The sequence below is a fragment of the Hypanus sabinus genome, chromosome 21, assembly GCF_030144855.1.
Source record: "Hypanus sabinus isolate sHypSab1 chromosome 21, sHypSab1.hap1, whole genome shotgun sequence".
In the NCBI taxonomy this organism is placed as follows: domain Eukaryota; kingdom Metazoa; phylum Chordata; class Chondrichthyes; order Myliobatiformes; family Dasyatidae; genus Hypanus; species Hypanus sabinus.
The window spans coordinates 26,381,348-26,394,212 of record NC_082726.1 but is presented as its reverse complement, the minus strand read 5'-3'; the positions used below and the strand labels follow the sequence as shown (position 1 = coordinate 26,394,212).

The 12,865-nt window shown below is 39.6% G+C and overlaps 1 protein-coding gene across 1 annotated transcript in view; it reads left to right on the top strand.

Moving 5' to 3' along the window:
• LOC132378896 (dual oxidase 2-like) overlaps positions 1-12,865 on the top strand; it is a 148,390-nt gene that overhangs the window by 69,739 nt on the left and 65,786 nt on the right. The window contains exons 15-17 of the mRNA XM_059946187.1: positions 2,922-3,059; positions 7,782-7,895; positions 10,028-10,227. Coding sequence (XP_059802170.1) covers positions 2,922-3,059; positions 7,782-7,895; positions 10,028-10,227 — 452 coding nt within the window. The remainder of the gene's footprint in view (positions 1-2,921; positions 3,060-7,781; positions 7,896-10,027; positions 10,228-12,865) is intronic.

Genomic DNA, 12,865 nt, shown 5'->3' with positions numbered 1-12,865 from the left:
CCAATCTTCTCTTAAACCTTGAATCGAGCTTGCATGCACCACATGATTTATCCACTTTAATTTGCATCAGGACACCTTCTCCTCTGTAATCTAGGGTTCATGAAGTTGACGGTGCTGTTTTGCTTTCATTCTATAGACTATGTGTCTTCTTCCTGAGTAAATACAGATGCAAAAAAAGTTTAAGATCTCCCCCATCTCTTTTGGCTCCACACATCAATCACCATTCCGATCTTCTAGGGGACCAATTTTGTCCCTTGCAATCCATTTGCTCTGAATATATCTGTAGAATCCCTTGGGATTCTCCTTCACTTTGTCTGCTAAGGTAACCTCATACATTTTTTAACACTCCTGATTCCTTTCTTAAGTGTTCTCGTGCATTTCTTGTACTCTATAAGCAACTCATTTGTACCTACCTGCCTATACTTACAACGCACCTCTTTTATTTCTTAAGCAAAGCCTCAATATCTCTTTAAAGCCAAGGTTCCTGCACCTGTTATCTTTACTTTTTATTCTGACAAGCACATACAGCTTTATACTCTCAAAATTTTCACTTTTTAAAGCCTCCCGCTTACCAAGTACACTTTTGCCATTAAACAGCCTGTCCCAATCCACACTTGCCAGATCTTTTCCGATACCATCATAATTGGCCTTTCTCCAATTTAGAATCTCAATCCATGGACCAGACCTTGAAACTAATGGCATTGTGATCACTAGATGAGAAGTGTTCCCCGACACAAACTTCTGTCATCTGCCCTGTCTCATTCATAGCAAGTCAGGTATTGCACACTCTCTTGTTGGGACTTCTACGTACTGATTAAGGAAACTTTCCTGAGCACATTTGGTAAACTCAATCCCATACTTTTTACAGTATGGGAGTCCCAGTCAATATGTGGAAAATTAAAATCACCTACTGTAACAACTTTATGTTTCTTGTGACATTCTGCAATCTCTCTGCAAAATTGTTCCTCTAAATCCCTTGGACTATTGGGTGGTCTGCAATATAGCACCATTAGCATGCTCATACATTTCTTATTTCTCAGTTTCGCCCATAATGCCTCACTAGATAAGTCCTCCAGTCTGTCCTGACTGAGCACAGCCGTAACATTTTCCCTGACTAGTATTGCCACTCCTCCTCCTTTAATCACTCATGCTCTGCTGCACCTAAAATAATAAATCCAGAATATTGAGCTGCCAGTCCACAAGACCATAATACATAGGAGCAGAGTTAGGCCATTCAACCCATCAAGTATGCTCTACCATTCCATCATGGTTGATCCCAATCCCACTCATTTTCATACACCTGCCTTCTTGCCATATCCTTTGATGCCGTGACCAATCAGGAAACTATCAAGTTCCACTTTAAATATACCCATGGACATGGCCTCCATCGCTATCTGTGGCAGAGAATTTTACGGATTCACCACTCTGTGGTTAAAAGTAAACAATCCTTCTTACCTTTCTTCTAAAAGGTCACCCTTCAATTTTGAGGCTATACCCTTTGGTTCTAGATACTCCCACCATAGGAAACATCCTTTTCGTATCTACCTTATCTAGTACTTTCAACATTTGGTAGGTTTCAGTGAGATCCCCATGCATCCTTATAAATTTCAATGAGTACAGGCCCAAAGCTGCCAAACGCTCCTCATATGTTAACCCCTTCATTCCCAGAATCATCCTTGTGAACCTCCTCAGGACTTTCTCCAATGACAGCACATCTTTCTGAGATATGGGGCCCAATACATTGACAATACTCCAAGTGCAGTCTAACTAGTGTCTTATAAACCCTCACCATTACCTCCTTTTATATTCTACTCCCCTTGAAATAAATGCCAACATTAGGGTTGCCAATGTCTTATTCTCGTCCACAGAACCCCCTTTCTGTTTCCCTAACTAATGAATCCCTCACGTCCACAGTTCACTTCTTCTCCCTACTTTCCTTGCAAGTCACAGAGTCAGACTCAGAGCCAGAGATCTGATCACTGTGGACTTTCCTCTGCTAGGATTTTACACAGTTGCTGCCTAACAACAATATTCACATCATATGGCAGTGATTCTGATTCCAATTCTACCAATCTGCTTATCTTTGGGATGTGGGAGGGAACTGGAGCACCCAGAGGAAACAGGGATTATGTGCAAATTCCACACAAAACCACTTGAGTTTGGGATCAAACCTGATTCATAGGCGGTGTTAGATAGTAACTCTGCTAACCATCTCAAGGAGGACAAAAGATTTGGGCAGGAAATTCTGGAGCTCAGGCCACACGTAGTCAAAGGCAGAAATGTTACTAATTGGAAAAGTCCTTGAAGGAGAAAAAGCCAGAATTGAATGAGCACCTGGTTGAATTACTGGGAAATTGTGAATTGATTGCACTATTCAGGGCTGGTGAACCTTTTCGAGAGTTTGTGCCCAAATTGGCAATAATCTTGTAAAAACTTACCTTGCATACTATTGATGAAGGTGAAGGATGAGTCCTCTTGCTTCTTTAAGTATTAATCTTAACACTAATGCAAGAATCTCAAAGCATATTATCCAACATCACATGTTCTCACCACCATTTAGCTGTAGTCAAGCCTTTGTGCGATGTTTCTTGTGAAAATATCTCACTGCTTTCAGATTGCAAAAATCATCTGTCGATTCATTTGGCAGCAATGATCATCATCATGTACCTTTTTATTATGGGTAGGGTATAAAGAGTTGAGGATAACATGGGCCAACAAAATTTTTCCACAAGCCATTTTGGACACGTGTGCCATAGGTTCACCACCTTTGCACTATACTATTTTACTTCGATGTTTGAAGACAGCGTTTGTGTAATGATGTCTTGCATATTAGCATGAATTAAAAGAATGCATTTCCAAAGAGCATAAAACTGCTTTGCCAATATTTCCATGCTAATTCAGTTTTCACTGTCTGTTGGCAGGTGACCCATGTATTCAACCAAAGCAGATTAATGCCAGTGATATGGAACCGTGTGTTAAAGTCAGCACCCTGCATTACTTCCAAGGCAGTGGAGCAGGTTTTGGAATACTCATTGTGGCTCTTTGCTGTTTCCCACTAGGTCTGTTCATTTATTTTTTAAAAAGAAGCAAAAATGAATTGCCATGTATTGTCATTGTACATACTATACTCAATTAAATGTTATAAACCATAACAAGCCACCATTTCTTAACAGTTACTTGTAGCTGCCTTATTTTAAGTTGCTGGAATCCTGATGTTCAGTTTCAGCCTGAAACAAGGACAATTTGTTCCCTCTCACAGATGCTGCTCGGCTCGCTGAGTTCCTCCAGCAGATTGTTTGTTTCTCCAGATTTCAGCACCTGCAGTCTCTGGCGTCACCATCTTTTCAGTTTAGTGTTTAAAATTAAAAGAAATAGACTACCACTTTTAAACAGAGTCTACTCAGATACAACTGGAATTAGCGATACCTGCAAGTTTTATGTGCTGATTAATATTGAGCAAACCAACTTGGATTTAGCCAGAGTGAATTAAGCTAATGATCAATCTCATGTGAAATTGTGCTGGTTGTGAGATTGGGCTGGGTTCTTCTGTATGTTCTCCACCCTCACCTGTCTGTTCTTTACTTGCTATAACATGCACACCTAAACCATAGGTGAAGCCTATTTCTGTCCCTAGCAATAGAGCTCCAATCTGTGGCCATCCTGAAACAGTCTCAGTAGAAATACAAAGTACATTGTTGGTTTTTGGATCATTTGAAAGGAAACTTCATTGATTGGGAGAACAGACTGGAAATCTTTAGCATGGATGGCAAGATGCTGAATCACCTTGAATGGGAATCTCATGGCAGGAAGCAGAGATTCCAAATGCAAACTCCAGATTCCAGGAACTGCTTGGACACATACACCCCTTGGGTTGTGGAAATCATGTACTTCTTGCAGGACTGACCAACATGAGAGAAGATCTTGAGAGACATCACATCCTACCCTGAGCAGTGGATACAATACGCTTGAGCTTTCCAAGTTGTTTATCATGTTTCATGTCTGAGCTCCTTCATCAGAACACAAAGATGTGCCAGAGGAGCTTTGGCCACCTTCTCATACATGATCTTGTATCTCTGTGGGGGTCAAGGTCACATTGATTCTGCACTACCAGATCATTTTAAACTGCACAACAGATCTTTGCCAACAGCTAGTTGAGTGGTGTTGCAGCAACAGCCTTGCACTCAACTCTCAAAGAGCTGATTGTAGACTTCAGAAAGGGTAAGATGAGGGAACACAAACCAATCCTCATAGAGGAATCAAAAGTCGAGAAATTGAGCAATTTCAAGTTCTCAAGTGTCAATATCTCTGAGGATCTAACCTGGTCCCACCAAATCGATGCAGACATACAAAAAGCAAGTCAGTGACTATATTTCATTAGGAGTTTGAGGAATTTAGTTTGTCACCTAAAGCACTTGAAAACTTCTACAGTTGTACCGTAGAGAGCATTCTGATTGGTACCTAGTATTGTTGGGGAGGGTTGGGGGAATGGATATTGCATAGGATTGAAAGAAGCTACAGAAAGTTGTAAAATTAGTCCGCTCCATCATGGGTATTAGCCTCCATAGTATCCAAAACATCTTCAAGGACCAGTGCCTTAGAAAGGCTACCTCCATCACCCAGGACGTTTCCTCTTCTCACTGTTACCATCAGGAAAGAGGTACAGAAGCCTGAAGGCACACACTCAGTGATTCAGGAACAGCTTCTTCCCCTCTGCCATCCAATTTCTAAGTGGACATTGAACCCATGAACACTACCTCACTTTTTTTTTCTATTATTTGTTTTGCACTACTGTTTTTAATTTACTGTAAGTATTTAATATACATATATACTTACTGTAATTCATATTTATTTACTTTTCTATATTTATCACGTATTGCATTGAACTGCTGTTGCTAAGTTGACAGATTTCATGACACGTGCCAGTGATATTAAACCTGATTCTGATTCTCTGCAGCATCTTGTAGTTCAGGGTTTTGTTATTAATGGGATAGACTTCTATTTTCTAAACAATGACCATTTATCTTGTGTCCATGCTGATTGATAGAGAACCAGCCCCTAATCCAAAATTTCAGCAATAGGTCTGTAACCCCACATGTCACACTGCTCAAGTACACAATCAGGTTGATTTTAAATGAAATGATAATGTTGAGAATGACCACGTTTTATCTAGATGGATCTTACCCTGACAGACCACACAGGAATGGAATGGTAAAGTTTTATAAAATCTCAGGAACAACATCATTTTAAAATGTTTTAAAAAATCTATTGATACTAAAATTGATGGATCCCAGAGTACAGACTCTGGTTGCAAGTGCAGTTTCCCTTTAAGAAAAAAGAAGGCCAGAAGGCATGCTGGCCTGAAAGTAAGATTGAAATACAAAGGCTTTAGACCCTCACTCCTGACTACCCTTCTGGCTTAAGTACAGTCTCAGGAAAATAAAATTGAAGACCTCAGAGCAAGATTGCTATACCAGAGAGAGATCAAGAACTACTGTGCTCCTTGCTTCACAGAAATATGGCTATCCCTACAGTTTCAGATGCAGCACTGCAGCTTGATAGCTTCACCATTCACTGTAAGAACAGGACAGCTCAGTCTTTTAAAGGCAGAGGAGGTGGACTATGCCTTTTAATTAATCCATTGTTCTACACGGACATCACAGTTCTGTCTCAGTCCTGCTCACCTGACTTGCAGCATCTAGCAGTCAAATATCATTATTTTTATCTGCTGATGGAGTTTTCCGCCATCATCCTGGTAGCTCTGTACATTCCACCTCAGGCTAATGGTGGAGGAGCTGAGCTCTGTAATCAGCAGGCATGAAATATGCAGCCAGGTGCCTTCCGTATCATTGTGGGGGATTTCAACCAGGCCAGTTTGAAGAGGCCTTTGAACAACTACCACCAACATATCACCTGTGGAACCATAGGAACCAACACACTTGATCACTGTTAAACCACTATCAAGAATGCTTACCATGCCTTCCCATTCACACACTTTGGAAAGTCTGATTAACTGACTGTACATTTACTCCCAATGTGAGGGGCCACTGTACAGTTTAAGAAAAAGCTACAGTAAGTTACAAACTCAGCCAATTTCATCATGGACACTAGCCTCCCCAACATCCAGGGCATCTTCAAAATGTGATGCCTCAAATAAGCAGCCATCATTAAGGACCTCCATCACCAAGGACATGCTGTTTTCTTATTGCTACTGTTAAGAAAAGGTACAGAAGCCTGAAGACACACACTCAATATTTCAGGAACAGCATCTTTCCCTCTGCCATCAGATTTCTGCATGGATGCTTCCTCGGTAGTTTTTTTCTTTATTTCCCTCTCTTTTTATACAATGTATTTAATTTATTTTATATATACTTCTAATTGTAATTTATTGTTCTAACTATTACTGTATTTGCAGCAATGCAATGCTGATGCAAAAAAATTCATAACATATGCCAATGATATTAAACCTGATTTTAAAAGAAATAGATTCAGAGATCGTACTCTAACTTTGGAAAATGTAATTCAGAACCACATTTCCATCAGCCTTGGACATACTTGATCTGGTGGAATGGAGGTTCTGGACTAATAGAAGCAGGCAGTATGGAGGAACAACAGATCGTGGAAGAATTTCAATATGACATAAAACTGACAGAATTCTGAATCCTAACTCCAGAGGTGAAGAACTGATTGTAGCTTTTGAGAAGAGGAAGTCAGGAGGACACTCACCAGCTTTTATTGAAAGGGCATCAGTGGAAAGTGTGGGCAGTTTCAAGTTCCTGTGTATCAACATGACAGAGAAACTCTCTTGGGTCCAATATATTAACATAATACGGAAGAAGGAATGCCAATGGTTCTACTTGATTAGGAGTCGGAGGAGATTCTGTATGTCACCAAAGTCTCTAGCACATTTCTACAGATGTACTGTCGAGAGCATTCTGACTGGTTTCATCATCTTTTAGTTCAGAGGCACCAATGTACAGCAATTTCATGACTTGTGCCGGTGACAATAAACCTGATTCTGATACTTATTTTAATTCAAAACTTTATTGTAACAGGATTCAGAGCATTGAAGACTCAGCCAGGTCCATCATGGGCACTCCCTCCCTACCATCAAGGACATATTCAAAAACAGTGCCGTAAGAAGGCAGCAAACATCATAAAGGACCCTCACCATCCAGGACATGCCCTCTTCTTATTACTGCCATCAGGGGAGAGGTATAGGAAGCTGAAGCCACACCCAGTGTTTTAGGATCAGTTTCTTCCCCCGTCATCATTTTTATGAATGGTTCATGAACTCATCAGCACTTTTGCTCTAATTTATTTTTTATTGTAACTTTCAGTATTTTTTATGCCTGCACTGTACTGCTGCCACAAAACAACAAATTTCATGACTTGTGTTAGTGACAATAAACCTGATTCTCAAATGGATTCTGATTTCAAAGATTTGTTGTTGAATGAATTAATCCAACATTATAGATTCACACATTCTAGCTGCACAATGTTACAGTTTTTAGTAGGGGGGTTGAGTGTTGCACCATTATGTATAAGCAATATATTTATCTCAGTGGCTCCAAGAAGTCCTGGTACATTGCTGTCATTTATTGATAGATCCATTCAAATATAAAGCATTTCTCCTGACTGACTCGGACGTTATTGTGTCATCAAGACAGGTCAGACAGACATATTATGTGCATCAAACCACTTCAAAGTTGAGAAGAGCTTTACAATTTAACTTTGTTCATGTTTTGATAAATAATGGCTTCTTTTTATATATATCTTTACAGCGGCCCTGCTTTTAGCTTTCACTATATCTCTTGATCGAAGGAGAGAAAAGAAAAGATTACAGAACAAGAGACGTTCTGTAAAGAAACAGGCCTCTTCAGGAGATAAAATCCAAGGTATTAATTTTAATGTTATGAAATAAAATGTTTTCTGTATGACAGTTGCAACTGGCTCTCACTGACTGTTGTGCAGTTCAGAGGTAATGGTATTTAACTAATAGTTATTACATTATTTCACTCCATTCAATAGAGGTGCCCCCAATAATATTATAACCCAGTTGAAAATTTTGGTTTTGTGGCTTTTAAATTAGACTTGGTTTATTTTTGTCACATATACTGAAGTATGGTGAAAAGCTGTTCATTCAGATCAATTCATTACATAGTGCATTAAGGTAGAACAAGGTAAAACAATAACAGTGCAGAATAAGGTGTAAAGGTTACAGAGAAAGTGCAGTGCAGGTAATGCCAGATCATAATGAGATAGACTGTGAGGTCAAGCATCTACCTTTTAGTAGGAAACCATTTGGTAATCATAACAATGTGCTAAAAGCTGACCTTGACCCTGCTGGCTTTTATATCATCTGCCCAACAGGAGAGGTCGGGAGGAAGAATGTCCGGGGCATATGGGGTCTTTGATTATGCTGGTTGCTTTACTGAGACAGCAAGAATTATTGACGTAGACCTTTGAGGGGAGGCTGATTCCTGTGATGTGCTGAGCCATGTCCACAACTCTGTGCAGTTTCTTGCAGTCAGCAGCATTGCAGTTGCCATAACAAACCATTATATATCCAGATAAGATGCTTTCAATGATGTGTCAATGGGGTCGACGGGAATTTTCTTCAGCCTCCTGCAGAAGCAGAGATGTTGGTGAGCTTTCTTGGCCTGATGTTTACATGGCTGGACCAGGACAGAATATTCATGAAGTTCAGTCCCTGAAATTTGAAGTTCTCAACTTCAACACTGTTGATGAAGATAAGAGTATGTGCATTGCCCCCCTCTTCTTGAAGTCAATCACCAGCTCTTTTATTTTGCTGCCATTGAGGTAAAGTCTGTTGTCATGACATCATTTTAATAAGCTCCCTATCTCCAACTCTTCATTATTTGACTATTACTAGCTCTGAATCACTGGTTAATAAAAGTGAGGATATTAGAAATAAAAAGCAGAGACAAAAATTTGGTATTTTGTTATCAAAATGTTAATGTAATTTTAAATTGATTGATTCCCTTTTCAAATCTGAAGCAAAATATGCTCTTTTGTAGATGTATTTTACCTTATAAGGTATTAACAAACATAAGTCAGCATTTCAATTGTGATGTCATTTCTGCTGTGTTCTTAGGGCACTGAGTAGATCTTCTACAATTTCTTGTGTACGGCCAGGGTATACATGGCAATTTGAGAACTCTTCATGCTCGTTATAATATCCGCAGAGAACTTGAAGAGTTATTAAGATGGCCCTAGAAGTGAATGGACAGCAATTTTCCCCCTTCTAATCGCACTTCTTGTTTGAGATGATGGCCCTGTTCCTGAATCTGGGTATGCAATAAACAAGGCAAGTAGGGCTGTGAAGAGTGCAGAATCAGAACAGTTCTTCAAATATTTCTGCCTTAGTGAAAATGAGTCAGATTTATTCACTAGTGTTTAATCATCCCTATCTGATTTGCCTCTATTTGTTCCACCTTATGACATAAGACCATGAGAGATCCGGCCTATCGAGTCCGCCCCAGCATTTCGTCATGGTTGATTTACTATCCCTCTTAACCCTATTCTCCTGCCTTCTCCCCATAACCTTTCACACCCTTAATAATCAAAAACATCAATCTCAGCTTTAAATATACCCAATGACTTGGCCTCCTCAGCTGCCATTGGCAATAAATTCCAAAAATTCAGCATCCTCTGGTTAAAGAAGTTACTCTTGCCCTCTGTACTAAATAGATGCACTTCTATTCTGAGGCTGTGCCCTTTGGTTCTGGACTCCCCCACTATAGGGAACATCGTCTGCATGTCCATTCTATCCAGGCTTTTCAATTACTAACAGGTTTCAATGAGATCCCCTCGTTCTTCTAAATTCCAGTGAGTACAGGACCAGAGCTATCAAATGCTCCGGACATGGACTGGGAACAATTTGCATATATTCTGTGGTTCCATATTTGATTGTTTAGGTACCACTAGATGATTTGAAATATTAAAAGCATGTTCTACTATCATGCAAATGTTTGTTATGATGTGTACGTTCTTGCATTGCATTTAGCCAGAGAATGGCAAGGGCCCAAGGATACACCGCGGTATGTCAGCGTTGTCTTGGACTCCAACAAGTGCATTAAGGTCATGGACAGTAAACGTTCTGTGATCCGAAACATCAAGCTTAGCCAGGACCACTTCGATATTATTCAATCCACCAATAATGAACAAAAGACCTTGTTGCTGAAGATCCCCAAGGAATATGATCTGGTAAGTAAAAATTTGTGTTTGTGCCTCTTTTTTATAACAACTTACTTAATTACTCGCCTGCTTAGTCATACAGTGTGGAACAAGCCCCTTTGGTGTAATCAACCACACAGCCCAGCAACCCACCTATTTAACCCGAGCCTAATCACAGGATAATTTACAATGACCAATCAACCCGCTAATCTTTACATCTTTGTAACGTGGGAGGAAACCAGAGCACCTGCAGGAAATGCATGTGAGCACAGAGAAAACATACCAACTCCTTACACACAGCAGCTGCAAGGAATTGCATCCCAGTCTTACAGCTGGTGTTCTAATAGTGTTATGCTCACTGCTACTCTGCAGTGCTGCTCGCATTACCTAGTTTATAAGCTTCCTAAGTTCAAGTATGCATTTGTTAATTGACCAAGGCAGACTCCTAAGGTATCAAGGCCTAGGATTTAAGGTTACCCTCATCACAGAATGTTCTGCCTTTGACCCTCCCTTATATGACTGGTCCATTTGAGTTTCTATACATTGGTGAGCCCAGATGTCAGTGCTTGAAAAGTCACAGGCGAGTGATTAGTCTTGCCAGAGAGGATCATTGCCCTGTGAAACTGTGAAGTACATTTTTTCCATCTTTCAATCCAGACGTGGTCCACATCCATCTAATACACTGCAAATGCCACTAAACCCAATGGAAGGATCAAAAGCATGACCATTTCTGACCTCATGATGCAAGGAAAACCATTGGTAAAGCAGCTAAAAGTTGCTCAGCTTTAGAATGCTGTCTTGAGCAAAACTTTTACTTTAAACCACTTTTTATAATGTTGTTTACATTGTAAATGCATGATAGAATTTATGTATTTGTGCACATTTTAATTCATATCTGTACTTTAATCTCTGCATTTATTTTATATAATTGATTCTTCATAATTGTTACAGCATATGTTCTTATTTTCATTGCATGCTGTGCCAAAACACCAGAGCAAATTCCTAATACATATAAATGTATATGGCTAATAAAATTGATCCTTAATCCTTGAGGAACTCCTCCAGTGAAGCCTGGAGCTATGTTAATTGACCATCAATAATACACCTTTATGAAAGCTGTGATTTAAAATCAGCAAGGTTGACCCCAGATTCCAATTTTACTTACTAACAAGCACAGTTATTTTCAGTTCGACTCCACAATCAGTGCTTGTCATTCTGCATACTCCTTACCTCACTTTAACAGTACACCATTGTTTGTAAAGCATATCAAAACATTTTGAAAAAGGCATGAAAGATGCTATTTAAGTGGTCACAGCTCAGCCCCTGTACTGAGTGCTGGTGGCTAGGTGCAACAAGCAATCTGCTGGACGAACTCAGTGGGTCAAACAGCATCTGCGAGGAAGGAACTGCCGCCGTTTCATGTTGAAACCTTGCCTCAGTTCTGAAATGTTGACAATTCCTTTCTTCCTGCTGTTTAATCCACTGAGAATTCCAGCAGATTTTTTTTTGCTCCAGATACACCAAACTGCAATATTTTTGTGCCTCCATTGGTGACCAGGCTCTTATTAAATGTCATTTGCCAACAGTGTCATGAGCAGCTTCCATCATGTCACCTATGACTGAGAGTAGACTTATAGAACAGGAGTTAGCTGGATTCGATATGTCCTGATTTTACCGAGTAGACTGATTGGGTAATGTTGTACATAGGAATGGAAGTGTACATTTAAGAGCAGTGCAATTATTAGTTGAGTTTTAATTGTTCTTAGTGAAGATTGTTTGGTGAGCAGCTCTATCCTTGTTGTAACACATACAATATTCTACAGGAACTCAGAAAGTCAGGCAGTACCTATGGAGGGGAATAAGCAGTCAACATTTCGGGCCAAGACCTTTCATCAGGACTCAGCTCAAAATGCCGATAGTTTATTCCCTTCCATAGAAGCTGCATGATGTCATCACTGATTAACTGGATACTGAAAACTCACCCTTGTTTCTTCAATCACACTTTATTTACTTGTCTACAAGGAGAACGGCATGGCTGCTGTCACCATACTGTTCTGAAATTTGAACAAAGGATGCCATTTCTTTATAGGAACTAAGTATACTGTACAGATATTGATCAATTGGTAATATTGTGTGTATTCAATTTGCTTATTTGCATATGCAGTCTCCAATTATGCTATGATAATTCTAGGATTTATAATCAATAGAAACTCCACGTTACAGGCCAATAATAATTCAGAATGAGCAAAGTAACTGACCAGTAGTAAGTGTCACCCTAGAATCCTTCATCTGCATCCTTATTCTGTATTCATTTTCCAAATGGCTTTGGTTACCCTCTGTGCAAAGGAAATCTATGCCCTTCAAAGATCTTCTATTGCCTGAGATGACTGTGCATGATCTGTGAACTATCCTTGGCAGAATTTTACTATAACCCTTGTGTTACTGCAACTTCCATGATGACTTCCCAGTTCCTTCAGTATTTTGTGTGTGTTGCTCAGGATTTCCAGCATCTGGAGAATCATCTGTGTCTATCTTGTTTCATGTCTAGGCACATAATAAGACACAAGCCCCTGCAATGTTTTCCCATATAATCTGTTATTTGTCATATTTGTGACCCAAAACCGTTGTTAGTTTTTCTTTCTCTTTTAACTATACAATGCATTATTTA